The 17,090-nt window shown below is 36.6% G+C and overlaps 1 protein-coding gene across 4 annotated transcripts in view; it reads right to left on the minus strand.

Moving 5' to 3' along the window:
* LOC118199289 (aquaporin AQPAe.a-like) overlaps positions 1–17,090 on the minus strand; it is a 92,565-nt gene that overhangs the window by 10,010 nt on the left and 65,465 nt on the right. Inside the window, exon 3 of one of the 4 annotated variants that reach the window (XM_085810095.1) lies at positions 8,445–8,496. The exons of the other annotated variants lie outside the window; for them this stretch is intronic. Coding sequence (XP_085666221.1) covers positions 8,470–8,496 — 27 coding nt within the window. The 3' untranslated portion in view covers positions 8,445–8,469. The remainder of the gene's footprint in view (positions 1–8,444; positions 8,497–17,090) is intronic. 4 annotated transcript variants of the gene reach the window in all.

Below are 17,090 nucleotides of genomic sequence, written 5' to 3' on the forward strand. Positions count from 1 at the left end.
CTCCTCTCCGAGACATAAGTTGACTTTTGCTAGCAGAATTCTTTAAGTGGACCCCAAATTATTAAAATTGTTTCTTACATTCCTCGTGAATCATTTTGCTTAATACTCAGTGATGAAAGAGTTAATATCCTTGCAGGATAATAGTTTCATTATTATAGCGAATTTCTAAGCTGTACATATTCTTTTCGTACCCCCCCCCCAAAAAAAACTCTAAATTTATTTAGATATAATTTGGGTGTATTTGTTTCAGCTAAAGTATTGCATAATATATTAAAATTTTTTTCAGACTAAAACTGTGAATTGTGATGCGCGATTTTAGAAAACTGAAATGCTTCAAAAAGTTCTGGTATATGAATATATGAACACTGCTTTTAAAATTATTGTTAATATATATACAGTTTTGTTGTCGTTTATGTGTTTTTCAGATTGTAAATTCATGTAAACTAATATTTATTGGTAAGCCATTGTCTTATTTTCTTTTTTTTCGCCTATATATAATCTGTTGGTAGATATAATGTGTGGTGCAATTCTTTTACCCTGCCCTCCGATTTTTTAAAGATAAATACAAATGAAGTAGTACTAAAACATAAGAAAATTTCATTGAATTACATAGCACTATTTTGCTCTATGACCTTTTTGCCATCTCTGTGGCAGCTGGAAAATTTTATTTTTTGTAAAAAAGTCGTTTAGTTTATTTGTAAAGAAGGTACGGCGTGCTGTTTAACAGTCTCCAAAGAAGTGAAGTCTAGGTCTTACAGAGCATTTCGAAGTCACCTGAGAAGATACAGATCCGAGTGGGCAAGGTCTAACGAATATGAGAGTGACACAAAGCATTCCAGCCATAAAATTTAACATTGAAATGTATGGCTGAGCATGCCATGATTGAAGACAATACATTCAGAAGTGGTCAATTCTAAGAGCTTTATTTCGATTGTTTTTCTAAACGGCCATTTGGGAACAGTATTTCCGAAGAATCCTATGAAGAAATTCGAGCAAACATATTCTGCTCTGTTAAAGTATGCGTATACCCATACATTGTATTAGCTTACATACCCACTCTTTTTCAAATCATCATGTGCTGTACTTTTTGAAATATTTAGTATGCTTGAGAGTTCTTGAAATATATAACATGAATTTTCAGCTACATCTTTTTTAAACTCCTCGTTTGCAGAGAAAGGTCCTTCGGAGCGGGCATCATCTTCGAAGCAGAAATTTTAGGCTTAAAATTCTCAAACTGTCTTCAAATTATGTCGTCGAAACAGCAGTTTGTCCATATATAGCAAAAATTTTACGAACAGTTTGACTAGCATTTTTTCTTTTTTAAGATAAATGAATATAACATGAAGAAAATGAACTTTTGGTCTTTAATACTTAACAATGCATTAAAACAAACTTATGTCACAATACATGTTAGAATTATGCAACATGAGTAGAAAAGACCATATTTTGACATTCCCTTCATCAGTAACAAACAATTCGGAAACGCATTTTGATTTGAGTAACTGCAGTAAAACTTTCCGGATGAACCAATAAAGTGATGCAAGACAACAGCAAATATTATGTGGCAAATTAGTAACAATTATTGCCCTGAGTATAAAGGTTATAACTGAAAAAGACCAGAAGAGTAAACATTTAACAAAACGGTATTGTAAAAAAAAATCAACATGTTATAAAAAAAAAACTCTCCCTCACCATTCCAAGAAAATCCTGGGCCGGTGTTTATGAAAAATTTAACAGTACGAGAATAAGCAAAGTCCTATATTACATATAAATTGCTTGGTACACGTGAGAGCTTTACTGAGCTGTAGCTTTTCCCTACAGCAAATGTGAAAGCCTCACTTGATCAACTACAAGAAATCCTGAAAGCATATCCAAAAGCACACCATCTACTAGCGAGAGATTTCAACGCTCACTCGGAACTGTGGGATTACTCTGATGCTGACGCTCGAGGACGACAGGTAGAGGACTTCATTGCCTGTAACGATCTCGTGCTGCATAATGTCCCAGGCAGTCAAACCCACTTACGAAACAATTACCGGACAGGGTTGGCCAGATTTAACTTTAACAACAACAGCCTTTGCATCAAAATTGCATTCCTGGATTGTCGATGATACCCCGTCTAACTCGAACCATAAATACATTAAGTACAGCATAGGACACCATAATAAAAAATTCTCAATCAAGAGGTACAAACTCAAGCGAAGGACGCTAAAGCTCTTCAGCCAAAAGGCACACAGCCTCTCACAAGTGCAGAACAAAGTTTAGAAGACTGCCACAATACAGATGACGTTGATAACTTCACTAGTACCCTAATTAAAGAGCTTCAGACGATTTGTGACTCGATTTTCCAGATCAAATCTCCAAAGGTACACTATGTTGCCAACTGGTGGACTAAAAGCCTCAGGACACAAAGGAGTAAGACCTGAGCTCTTTGCAGAAAGATGAAGTCGGAGCATAATCCAGAAGGCCGAGAAGAACTAAGTATTATCTACAAAAAAGCGCAAGCTCGGTATGTCGGTTAATTCTGTCTTATTGTCTCTTTGGAGAAGACTCATGGTCCGAAAAACGTCGTCATTTGCACCCCTGGCTTCGAAAAACGTTTGAAGGTTTTCTAAGCAATCAAAGCCATTGAGTTTGTTGGGGGTGGGCCAGCTCGAAATTCTTCACATTATTCGTTATCGTCGTCGCTTTCATTACTTTTTTAATCTGCTTTAGACTGAATTTCAGCTACAATATCCTTGGGAGTAGGTATCTCGGAAGTGATAACATCGGCGTCAACAAATACATAATTTTCAAATTCTTCTCCATTTCCAAACTTTCCGAGTCATCTACTTCTTCCTCAGCGATCTGCTCTTCTTGAAAAAAAGGCAATCCAGCCTTACGAAAGAAATTAGTAATGCATGCTGATGTAACGTTTCCTATACATCGTTCATTAAACGTATCCTTTCGAGTACGTTTACATTAGAATTTGAGGGTGTCTCTGTTTTTGCTCTTCTATCGAGAAGTATCAAAATCAAGTGCTCGCGAAAGTTTGGTTTAAAACTTCTAATGACCTCTTGGTCCACAGGCTGGGAAATACTTCTAGAATTCAGGGTAAAAATTCAGTCCTGATATTTTAAGTCCAGTGATTTTGTGATGCCCTTTACACTTATCAATTAAAAGGTGAATTTTACGCTTTTCTTTCTTCATTTGCCTCTCCCATTTTGAAATTAATTCCGCGAAAATGCCCGAAGTAATACAGGCTTTCTTGATGGGGTCATAATCAACAGGAAGCATTTTTACATGCTTAAAAAAGCTAGGGTTTTCGGACTTGCTAATAACCAACAATTTCTCTCTTCTTCTCACTGCCAGACATGTTAGAATCCACTAAATCTGTCAATCGATTTTTAGAGAGCTTGCCTCCTACTTACTTTTCACCTGTAATTAAAAAGTCTGCTGCTGGGTTACATAGCAGAAAATGATTGTTTCATCAGCATTATAAATGTTATCTTTTGTGCATCGTTCTCTTATTACTCGCCAAGTTTTACTCATCCTTGTCGCGAGATCCGCTATGCTAGCAGACTTTGCTTCACACATATTTTTCCAAAGTTTATCCCACATCTGTTCTTGAATCGATCGAGCCATACATTCGAACATACGAACCCAGAATAGCCAAATTGTTCAGCTTTTCTGCTTGAACTTTTAAAAGTGGACGACTTACAGGAAATTTGCACTACGTTGCACATTAGTGGTAGATCGATTCGGGTTTGCATTCCGGCGAACAGTGTAAATGTTTCAGTATCTTCATGGTTTTCTTTTCATAATTACAAACCAGTTTTCCTTATAAAAGATCCTCACCTTTAGATATCCTTACACGTTGATGCTTTGCCCTGCTCAATTAAACAAACAATCAACTCATACTTTTGCTTAACAAATTTACGCGTATTAACTTTTATCCAAAATTTCTTGCATAAGCAATTCAATTACTTTACAAAGCTTACTTTAACAATTTATTGTAATATGCTTTGCATTTAATGAAGGCCTAACTCGTAGTTAATACCCCTAAAACAAACTGAAGTTCACATATTAATTGAGCGAGTTGGTCTCGGATAGAATATAATGGAATTTTCTGCCAGCCAATTGTTCATGTTCAGATAATTATAATATTACGCTTGTTTATTTCTACCCGAAGATATGAACAACCCGAAGCTTCGGGAAGCTACATCCACTTGTAAATAGGTACTGTGCTTGAACTAACTATTGAAAATATGGGTTATATTTAATAAAGGCTTTATTCAGGATGATCTTGGATTGAATACAAGACCAATTTTTTGCATTAATTTCCACCAGCGACGGAACGCTTAGCTTAAATCTCGGCGAAGAGGCTGGCTAGATAGGCCTTTTTGTAGGTTTACCCACTGTAATGTGAATACCAGCCAGCTTTCTTTAGAAAGTTCTCCTCGAAAGCACATCTCTTCTTAGGCAGATAGCCTTTCTGTGCTTTGTCACAATCGATATAACCTAACCTTCAGTCGGAACAGTCATCGATAGGCACTTAACAACACCAACTGAGAGCTGCTGATCTCACCGGTCTTATATAGTTTTCACCCAACCGCCGAGATATTTCTACTACTTTCTGTTTCTCGAAATTACTGGAAGGCAATATGAGGGTCAAATTACGCTTATAGCTAATATAGGGATGAATTACAATACCTATTACGGTGATACTGGGACCGGACCAAAATGTCGTCAATTTTGGCGACTTTTGGCGATTTCTCGTCAAATTTGGGAACTAAAATTATTGTCAGTTTAAAAACAAACACCCTGTATAAAAGCTTCAAACACTGTCAGTGATCTTGTTATACCATCATACATAAATATAATACTGTCACGTGCGTACGAGTTCGTAATAGATTGAATGCACACAGAGCCGATGATAACTTAATATAATTTATCTCAGCCAAAGAAACACTTCACAGTTCTGGGACGTTTCACAAACGTACTGTTACGGTTCTTCTCAGTATGACAGAGCACAATCCCCTTCAAACTGCTAAGAACGTTAAACGCAATACGATGGAGAGCATATCTAAAACGCAAAGCTCGCATGGAGATCTCTACTGCGAACTCATCTCTGAAATGATGCTCTCACCGGTCTTGTATAATTTTCCTCCATCTTCGGAGAAGTTTCAGAAGCTATGATTTCTTGAAACTGCTAGAAGGCATATAGAGTTATAGTTACATGTAAGGATCACAGCAATTATTGTTATATAGGGATCGGACCTAGATGTCTCCAAATGGTCACTAAATTTGGGGACAAAAATTTGTTACCAAAACCATAACCAGCTTAGCGATATCTGATCACGATTTCCTAAGTTTTGTAACTGAAATTATCAGAGACAATTACTTTCCTACTTACGTAATTGTAATAACATACTGGAATTTCAATTACGATTACATTGTAATTGCATTAGATTATATAATTGCGATTATATTGGAAAAGTAATTAAATTATAAATAACTTTGTAATTACAGTTACAATGTAACTGCTCTTAGATTTCACAATTAATAGGTAACTGTAATTAGATTATACAAATAATTTGTAATTTTAATTAGATAATGCAATTACAATGTAATTGCAGTTGTAGGCCCACCAGTGGCCGAGCGGTAAAGTCGCTGAACACTGGTAGTTCGGTCCGAGGTTCGAATCTCGCGAACGGGCTGGCTGCATGGGTGTTTTCATGGTTTTCCCCATGTGTAACGTGAATACGAGCCAGTTCCCTTAGAGAAAGTCCTCCACGAAGGCATCCATCCCCTTAGGCAGATAGCCCCCCAGGCTTTGCCGTAATCAAATAACCTAACCTAACCTAATTGCAGTTGCATTACAATTGAAATTAGGTTTCTTAATTTGCGATTTAACTGCAGTTACATTGTAACTGGAATTGAAAAGCAATTACATTGTAATTGTAGTTACAAAGTAATCGCATAATCCAATTACAATTATAATGTAATTTGCAATTACTTGTTTCAGCTACAATGTTTGTCCACCTCTGATCACATGTTCAATGTTTGCGTACTTTAGTGAATATCATAAACGGGGGGGGGGCAGGAGAGCTTTAAATCTTTAAAGAAATGTTACGTGTAAGAGCACTGTTTATGAATGGTATTTTTTTTATTGCTACGTAGTATTATAGAGTGAATTTTACTATTGTCAAAGACACTTTTCTTATTAAAAAAAAAAAAAAATACGCAAATCATTTCTCACACCGGAGCCCAGTTTTCTAGTTTTAGCTAAATACTGTGTAATTTTGTATTAATTAATGATCATTTGAATTTTCTAAATAAATATAACGAAACATTCCTTGGAGACCATCTATGAAAGTAACCGTATTTTTCAGAGGACATGAAGTATTACTGGCAAGGAAGCGGCGGACGTGCTTGTAAAATCTGCAGCCAATGACTCCAGTAGATTAGAAAACGCAGTAAGTGTTCTGCAGTCTTATTTAAAAAAATCACGCTCAATAACATTTTACAAGAATGACAGAAAAGATGGGAAAGGGAAAGCACAGGGAGGAGAACCTACAAGTTCTTTCGGAAAGTTACGTGCTCAGTTAACACATACAGCGGAGCACAAACTCAATTCTACACTGGCCATGGTCCCTTTCCACATTATCTCAAGAGATTCGCAAACGAGCATCAGAATTGTGTGAATGTGGTGCGGTAGGTGATGCAGATCACTTCCTCTTCAACTGCCCACAAACCGATAAACTGCATTTAAAAATGCCAAGCAGTGAATACTGGCCGCAATAAGCGGAGAATAGCTGCAGCAACAAGCAGACGAAAACTAAAATAGAGGAGGTGATCAGGCTATGCTCAGCAAGGTACTAAGAATTTCTCCCCTTCCCTTGAGAATTGTAGCTTCGCAGCATAATTTTAATAGCAATTCAAAATACTACAACAACTGAAAATCAACACTAGAAAAATAGCTCACCCTGTAGAATAGTAACAGGACAGTAAGAGCAAAACTATTGTAATGTAAGCATATTAATATCCAGTTTGTATGTACTTGATAAAAATAATATTGTAAAGCAGTTTAAATGATATTGAAAATCCAGTAAATGTGTAAATGAATTACGAGTTTACTTTGATTATCTCAGTAAAAGTATTGTAAATATGAATTCAGATAATGTTTAAATGTACACATAGCTGTCATGATTTTATGTAATTATCATATATAACTTGTAAAAGACAATGTTTGTAATCAAAATATCTATGCTTATACACTGGCCTTGTATGCCCATGTAATATTTATATTTATATTTTTACACGGAGGAAATATTCCCTTCTGCCAGGCTGACTATTAATACTGTAATACTTTTACAACAAAGCCAGGTCAGTGGTTATCTCAGGCGGCGCTCAGAGGACATGGAGAAACATTATAACCTTTTAAGACAAGTAAACATTATTAACTGGACATAAATAAACATTAGAAAACATAAATAAACATTGACCAAAATATTTCTGAAAAAGATAACTGAACACAGAAAATCACTGTTAGTGATGTTCTTTACGACGAATATATCCGCGTAGGATCAAAACCATCTAAGGTCGTGGATTGTTATCTCACGGCGGTGTTTCACTTTCTATACATAGACAATATGTAGACTCAAATAAATGCTCTTTCACTAGTAGCGTCAGGTAATTTTGCACCTGCTCTGCTACTAGCTTGTAGAGTTGCGCGCCTCCAACCTGCACGCAACCAAGAGGTGACTGTTGAAACTGGAAAATAGACAGAGTCTTGCTAAGGGTTTAAGTCCCTTTTTATTCAACTTAAGAAATTACAATTGCGTGCTCTTGACGCTCACAAACTACGCCGACCCGGCGGTAAAATAAAAATAAGAACCTGAAAAGAAAATAATAACAAGACTCTAACTACGAGCTCTCTAAAAGTAACTAACCTCACCGCGTTTTACAATACCACTGCTAATTCAGCAAACTTTGAACATCACGTTGAACAATTAACAATTCTCCGAGGCAAGCACACAGGCCGAAACGCGGGGTTCTTCAATTTCTGTCTAACTACCTGCGCGCTCGTGAAGTAAGAACAGCACATCTCGAACTCGTTTCCTTTCTATTTAACTCAGAATACTTCCGCTGATAATTTGAATCCTTGCGCGTTCTACTAAAATTTACATACTCTGACATTGGCAGTTCCAGGGGAAAGTAAGGCTTGACAGGAAAGATAGTTTAAACTTAAAATAAATGTTAGTTAAAATAAATATAAACCCTACATTTGCCGCTGCCAGAATTTGGAAAACTTGGAAGCAGGTCCTACAAACGACCTGTTGAAAAGTTTCTAGAATTCTGAACTAACTCTCAAGAGCCTCGTTTACACAAAAGAAAAAAATCTTATGTAACAAAATGTATACTAAATTTCTGTCGATACTTATATAAATCTCTCTTCTTACAGCAACTTTTCCTGGACTTCATCAATCAATCTTGTTCTTTTCCTTCCAGCATCTGGAAGGAATAAGTATCAGTATCTTTCTAAATACATTATAATTTACACTTTCTTGACACTGAATAAATTTTTGTTTTTAAATGATTCGTTTTTCCTTAGTTATTGCTTAATTCACATTCATTCAATTTTTCAAGCATTAATTTAACTTTACCCTGGCTCTCCACCGTGTGTGGTGTCAAACGGGAATATTCGTGTTTTAGTCTTACAACACTTCCCCTAACCACCATGATTTGTTAGAATTCAACGACCAAATAGACACACCTTACTCGACATTCTACAACTCGATGAGCTACTTTAACATTCTTAGAAATTCAAGTGTAGGTGGAGAACCCTACAAAACACATTCATTCTAACTTCCCCCTCATTCATCTTTAGACATGCAGGCTTTCGCTCTAAAGCATGATTTTATCTACAGTTTAATACTTAAATTCGAATTCATTGCTTTTAAGCATTTACTTTTAGAATCTAAAATTTTATGCTTCTAGACTAAATTCTACTTTTACATAACATTCAAGTATTTACGTACATTTACAAAATTTTAATACATATGATTTTTACAATTTACCATAAAATGAATAAGAGAAAATAAATTTTTACTTTACTCATTCTTCGCCAAGCTGGCGGCACTGAAACTAAAATTCTTATTAATACAAGAATACGAAGTTATTTTTATCTTCGGCCAAATTTTGGCTTTAACATAACAGAATTAGTCTTTCGACCAACAGAAAATGCTTTTTCTTAGATTTGTATTTAAAGAAAATAATACTTTTGCTTTAGCTAAATAAAGTAAAACAAAACTAAGTCTCAACCGAGACATATTGACTTTCGTCAAAACATAGAACTTCGTACTTATGCATAACATTTCGGAACAAAAGAAAAAATTTTATAGAAGATTTTAACTTATCTTTGAGTTTTCGATGATTGAAACTCCGTCATTCTTTTCTGGCAAAATTGTTCCCACGTTATAGGTTTCATGGACGTCAATCTTCTCCTTACTGACCTTCGAGTGTCGTCCACATTAGTTTTTCTCTTAGTCCTCTGCATGCTGGCCTCTTGGCGGAGTAATCGTCGGGTTGCTGTCTTTTTTGTTTTTCTCTTGGACGGCTGGTCTTGACGTCCTCCGGTCTGGAGTCCTTCTTGAATTTCTTCTGTTGTTCATAGCATTTTCGTTCCTCCTGCTGTCTTTTCAGTTTCCGGAACGGCGGCCTTGCTTGCACTTGACTCTCTGGCCCTGGGAGCGTTCTCCTTGATGTATAATTTCTACTGCGATACGTTGTAGGTGGTGTTTTCCTCTTTACCAAGGTTTCTTTACGCGATGGCTTTTCATTCTTGTTTTTCTTAAATGCTGGAGTCCGATGGTTTTCACTTTTTCTTTTTGGTACCGTCGTCTAGGTTGTAGAAGGGCTAGGTCTCTCTTCAGTTCTCTGCTTCTTGGGTGGTGGAACAGTTGTCGTTATTTCTGGACCTTCTACTTCTTTTAGACTTGAGTCCTGCAAGAAACTTTTAAGGATTTCAAAATCATTTGGATTATAGTATTTTTTCACCTGGTCGGGACTTGCTTTACAGATTTCCCCTCTCTCGTTCTTAAGGTACAATACGACTCCTTTGATTTCCTGAATTACATAGGGGCCTTCAAATTTTGGAGCTAACTTTGCAGTAAAATTATCTGGGGAATTTGATAAAGAAAATTTTCGCTTCAATACTTTATCCCCAACTTTAAAATCTGCTTCACGGCGTTTTCTATCGTAATACACTTTTTGCTTATTTCTTGCCGTATCCGAGCTTTTACGCGCCTGATCAATAAGTTTTTGCACATATTTCTGTTTAAACTCTTGCTCTCTTTGTTGCACAAAGAATAATTTATCTAAAGGCGTAATTAACTTTCGGCCTAAAAATAATTCTCCTGGAGTTTTTCCCGTAGTATCGTGATTTGCCGTTCTTAAAGCATAAGCTAATTCATTTATGTAGCCATCCCAGTGCTTGTGATGTGTGCTAACGTAACTGCGAATTATTTTTACGATGTTTTTATTCACTCTTTCTGCTATGTTTGCCTGTGGTCTATACGGAACCATTTTGATATGGCGTATGCCAAGTCCAGTGCATATGTTTTCAAATATTTGACTAATGAATTGTTTTCCGTTATCGCTAATGACATTTATCGGTGCACCGTATTTTAAAATGTATCTGTGTAAGAATGCATCTGCGACTGTTTTGGCTGACGCGCGTTTAAGTGGAACAATTTCTGTCCATTTTGAAAAATGATCTACTATTACTATAAGAAAACGATTTTTATTTAACTCGCTCTGGGGGAAGGGACCAAGAAGATCTATGCTTAAAATTTCATTCGGAAATGTAGCGCAAATGCTATTTAAGTACCCGGCCGGGCTGTAATTAATATCATTTATTAACTGACATTGATTGCAGGACCTGACATACGCAGTTGCTATTTTGTATATTTGCGGGAAATATACCGCCTCGCGTACCCTTTTTAAAGTCTTTCTGACCCCTAAATTACCCGCTGTTTTCGCGTCGTGTAATTCCTTCAAAATGCTTAATCGAAGCGAGGCTGGGATGACTGGTTTGTACTCGAGATTTTCGTTTGTTGTTTTCATATAAAATAATAAATTATCTATTATTTCATAGTTTTCTGCTCTATTTCTTATCGCATCGATATCTGTGTGCTCAAAGCTTTCGGGGTCTTTCAAATATGCATAGATATTTCCAAATTCAGGATCAGCTTTCAGTTCAGTGATAATCGTATCTCTAGAATCTAAAATTTTTGAAGTCAACACAGCGCATTTAAGTTCATTTCCTTCATCGTCCAGTTTTATACGAGAAAGTGCGTCAGCTACATTGTTTTCCTTACCCGGTTTATATTTTATTCTGAGATTATATTCTTGGAGTTTAAAAGCCCATCTTATTAACCTGGGCGTTAATGTTTTCCCCGAGTAAAGTCTACCAACAGCCGCATGATCCGAAAAGACTGTTACTGGCGCTTTGCCGAAATAAACTCGAAATTTGTGTGCAGCCATTAATACGGCTAATGTTTCTCTCTCTGTAGCTGTATAATTCCTTTGCGTAGAGTTTAAAGTTTTACTAAAAAATGCCAAAGGATGGCCATTCTGCATGAGACCCGCACCCACCGCATAGTCCGACGCATCTGCTGCAATTTCCAGGTTTTCGTCCCCCTCCGGGAATTTCAAGACAGGGGCATTGATGAGCGCTTCTTTTAATCTTTCAAATGCTGTATTTGCTTCCGCTGTCCACGTAAATTTACTTCTCTTTCTTTTACTTACTAAGAGTGGTTCAACAATATTAGCGAAATCTTTTATGAAAGACCGATAGTAAGAACATAACCCAAGGAAAGAAGAAAGTTTCTTGGCGGTGTTGGGCGGTGGAAAATTCTTGATTGCTTTTATTTTTGAATCTTGCGTTTCTATACCCTTTTGCGAAATTTTATAACCGAGATATTTAAGTTCTTTAGTTGCGAACTTGCATTTTGAGGCGTTAATTGTAAGACCGGCCTCTTTTAATAATTTAAAAACTTCTTCTAGATCTTTAATGTGTTGTTCCAACGTACTACTCGTTATAATTATATCATCTAGACAGATTAAAGTTGATTTTCCTAGGACAGGCTTTAGAACAATGTCCATAGCTCTCTGGAATGTTGATGGGGCCCCACACAACCCAAAGGGCATGCGTAAAAATGCATAAGTGCTCGATTTTGTTATAAACGCGGTTTTATGTATGTCTTCGGGTCTCATAGCTATTTGATAGTAGCCAGACGTTAAGTCCAAAGTAGACATGTATCTTGTAGATTTGATCTTTCTAATAATTTCCTCTATAACCGGCAAAGGGTAAACTGGGAATTTAGTAATACTATTTAGTTTTTTGTAATCGATAGCAAACCTACAAGCCATTTTATCCGAAGGAGGAAACTCGTTCTTTTTCCTACACAGTACGACTGGACTCGCGTACTCACTATTTATGGGCGTTATTATTTTATTCTTTAACATCTCCTGAATATGTTCTTCGATGATTACGTCTTTTTGTTTGTCATAACGATATGGTTTAGTCCTACAAGGTTTTTCGGCAGTTAATTGTATCTGATGCGTAACTATTTGACAACTACCCGGCTTTTCTGAAAAAAAGTTAGAAAAATTACTCACCACTTGCTGGATGGCTTGCCTTTCATGGTCATTCAGATGGCTAAGGTCCACTTGCGGTTTCTCCACAGGTTCCACCACCCTCTGGTCCATCTCCAGCACCCCGGAACTGTCTTGAAAATTCAATTTGGCCCTCGCGGCCCTTAAAAACTCCATACCTAAAATAAGAGGATTTTGCAGATTCTTCACTACAAAAATTAATACTTTGAGGCTTTCCTCTTTTACCTGTATGTTTAATGATAATTTCCCGATGCAGTGACAGGTTTTTCCTTGCGCCGCTATAATTTCGGTATTTTTGGTTTTAAATAAGCGTACCCTATAAAAATTCTTTTTGAAGAATGTTTCGCTCATAAAATTTCCTTCTGCTCCTGTATCGATGAGGGCTTCTACTGGTACCTCGCCAACCAGGACTTGTATAATTGGTAGATGTGAGTTTTTTTCGATGACCGTATTTAAATGTCTTTTTGAGGGTTTTTTTAAAACTTCCGGGGTCTGGACCCTCGCTTTCACAGGCCCCTCTACTCGTTTAAAGGTTTCCTTTCAAGTTCTGCCTTCTGGGTACGCGGATGTTTGTTTTCGAATTTTTTTTTTGGGCCTTGACCTTCGAGGTTCGATGAGTTAGCTTGATAGCTCTTTCCCCCATAAGAGCGGTTTGCATTTCTGGTTTGCTCATTTGAAGATTTCCTTCGGGTACTTTGAGAATACGATGCCCCCTCTAGCTTTTTCCGCTATTCTGCGATTTTGAAACTTCACCGCCAATTCGAAGAGCTCCTGCAATGAGCTAATTTCGAAGTAGTCTTGAACAGCAGGTAACAATCTTGGTAAGATTATTTCAATAATCTCCGCGTCGGGTTTCTTCCCATACAGCATATCCGTCAGCTTAATTTTTCGCAAAATAAAGTCCGTCAACTCTTCTATATCCCGTTGATAGAAACTATATAGTTCGGCTTCTAGCCTTGCTCGATCTTTCACTATGGGGAAGGCCTTTACTAACGATTTTTTGAAATTTTCAAATGTATATGTCTGGCTTCCCAATTCCCATAATAAAAATTTGCCTATATTCTTCCACCATAGCGCGGCCTGTCCTCTTAGTGCAGATGTGGCGATGGCAACATTTTGTCTTTCAGGCACAGGGTAGAGCTGAAAGTGATTTTCTAGGCCTTCTAGAAATATCGCCACCGAATTTTTTCCGTCGAAATTGACGTTTGGCTTGATTGACGCTCTCAAAGTCTGGACCAGGTATCCAAATCCTTCCAATTGGCTTGCCATTTCTTGGTGTTGTCCCGCGGCTTCCATCCGCTTTTTGGCCATTTCAGTTCGATAAGTGTTCGGGCGCCAATGTAGAATTGCGCGCCTCCAACCTGCACGCAACCAAGAGGTGACTGTTGAAACTGGAAAATAGACAGAGTCTTGCTAAGGGTTTAAGTCCCTTTTTATTCAACTTAAGAAATTACAATTGCGTGCTCTTGACGCTCACAAACTACGCTGACCCGGCGGTAAAATAAAAATAAGAACCTGAAAAGAAAATAATAACAAGACTCTAACTACGAGGCTCACTAAAAGTAACTAACCTCACCGCGTTTTACAATACCGCTGCTAATTCAGCAAACTTTGAATATCATGTTGAACAATTAACAATTCTCCGAGGCAAGCACACAGGCCGAAACGCGGGGTTCTTCAATTTCTGGCTAACTACCTCCGCGCTCGTGAAGTAAGAACAGCACATCTCGAGCTCATTTCCTTTCTATTTAACTCAGAATACTTCCGCTGATAATTTGAATCCTTGCGCGTTCTACTAAAATTTACATACCCTGGCATTGGCAGTTTCAGGGGAAAGTAAGGCTTGACAGGAAAGTTAGTTTAAACTTAAAATAAATGTTAGTTAAAATAAATATAAACCCTACAAGCTAAAACCTAAAAGTGATATACAATAACCACTGATTATTTTGGACAAGGAAACAAGTCAGAAAACGAGCACCTCACAGTGTTGTCTATAAACATAATGATGCTACCAAAAATCTGGACATTCTACTTCGAAGTTAATATTAAGACAGAACAATGAAAGGCTTTTTTTAATTTTAGTTAGTTTTTGGTAAGGATTACTGCAAAATTAATGCTTTAGACGATAAAGTTATTTTATGTAGCTACTCCATTTAGTCGATAATGTCATAAAACCGGAATTATGCTAAATTGTCCATTTAGTCTCTGATCTCACAAAAGCCGAATTACGGTAAATTGCCCTTGTTGGTTTCACTAGTCTTATATACAAAATTAATAAAAACTGAATATTATAAAATTTTTCCTGAAAAACCTATGCTTGCTGTCCCGAATAGTGATGATGAAACGAGAAGTGAAAATCTTCAATAAATTCCTAAAATGATAGACCTTGAATGAACAGTGCGATTATGAACACAGATTGAAAATGAAAAGATTAAATCTTTTATCAAGCCGTGCAGTAGGACCGACGAACCATTCAAGAAATAAACCCGGATCAAACAATTAGCGTACTGTGTCTTCCGCCACATGCCACTGGGAGCCGATCTGTGTGAAATGCGCGCAGCAGACAAAAATATCAGCTAAATTAATCAATGAATTTTTTTTATTTTACATCAAAATAGCGCTTCATTGAATCTTTCACCGATGTGAAAAATATGTACGTTATTAAAAAAAAATCTGTCATGCCTCACAATTAATTTTTTTTAAATTTATCGTATCAGAGGTTACTCCACATTTATGAAAATAAATTTGCATGCCAAGTAAATTTAAGAAGCTCTTATTTCCACCATTTCTATTGAGCATAGGTATTGCAAAGCCTTGTAGTCCAGTTTGTTCGGCGCTTCTTCAGAAGCTTGCCAGAGGTAGTGAATTGCCTCAAGAATTGCAAGGGCAAAAGCTTTGCTATTTCCTCTCCCCATCAAAAGGCACGATGTTTTACATGCTAAAGGATTTTTTTTAAATTTGAAATAAAAGATATTATAATGCAGAATTTCAACCAGCTGCAAAGCGTAATAGTAATGTTATTCGTGATGATCCTCGACGAGGATCCACAGATTCACCGATTTACTACTACAGTACCCATCTCCAGTCACTGTAAATCGTAGTTTCACAAAATCTACTGTTATAAATAAAGCAAAAGTCTCAAATATACCAAATGACTGAGATGCGCAGATTAGAAATAAAGACGAATGCTCATAGGCTTTATTTGGATAATCTTGCAAGGGACTAATGTAAATTTTGTCATCATAGTGGATAAAGCTTTTAACGAAAACTGTTGCTGTCAAAAGAGGCAAAGAATTTCTTGACTTGAATTTGTGAATGTAAAGAAAGTTTTTAACGGAAACTTCACGATCATTCCGTACTTCAGCTACAACAGTAAACTCCGCTAATGCAGATCGGGCGCAAATGTTAAAATCATTTGGACATACAACTATAAAGAAGTTCCATAGGCCTTTTTTTTACGAAAATATTCCCCCCCCCTACAAAAGTGACTTTCTTTCAAGTAAAGGAAGCTGCTAAGGGTTCGTATATTATACTACATTTTAGTTCTATTCTTGTGAAGTTTCCAGTCGCTTCTCTCGTGGATGCATGTTGATTTGGTTTACCAAAAGAATATTTGGAAAATACTGCCTGAAAAAAGTAAATTGCCTTTAGATAGTTTGCTTGGATAAGTGGAACAAACTGAACTAATTTGTTCAGCAAAGAGGTTTTCTGTAATAGAAATCAAAATGTAGAACTATCTTCTTCGAAATAGTATAAATTAGCATTTTTAAATTAGAGGTTACAGAACATTTGAAATTTTACTTGTAATAGATAACTAGTTAACTAGAGTTCTTAAAATAAGCAGGTATCATTATATGATAATTTTGAGCTTATCGGTTAAACAATAGTCAGCGCTGTTCAATTATAATTACTGTTTTAATGAATTCAGTTTTTTCATGCTCTTTTGTTTTATTAATGAAGTGTCTCATCACCTCATTTTGGGTAAATCGCGAGACACTAGTGAATACTTCGCTATTCAGTGATTACTCTGCGTCAGTGATCTTGGCCATCTCACGAGACCATATTATTAATAGCATTAACTTGTGTTCCAGGTGTCACCTACCCTTGCATTATATTCTAGTGGCAGGGGTGTGTTTGCATTTTCTTATACAGTCTGTCAAAGCTATTTTACTTAAGTACGTTGTTCCGAATGGAATTAAAATGTTTATAGCTGTGTGAGAAACTTCTAGGTATTTTGAATGAATCTAGAACCAAAGATTTACGAGCTGCTCTTGCTTAAATTCAGACTTTATCACCGAATATGTTGAGCCGTCGATAAATTTGCCCCTTTCCTTCATTGGCAAGCCTCCTGATTTATCGTAGTACTCGAATGGAATTTTATCCAGTCATTCTTAGGTTTCTTTCTCTGTGTTTTTTTAAGGTTTTAA

This window comes from Stegodyphus dumicola, chromosome X2 (assembly GCF_044657685.1).
Source record: "Stegodyphus dumicola isolate Sdum_Otavi_A_Nest chromosome X2, ASM4465768v1".
NCBI classification, from domain to species: domain Eukaryota; kingdom Metazoa; phylum Arthropoda; class Arachnida; order Araneae; family Eresidae; genus Stegodyphus; species Stegodyphus dumicola.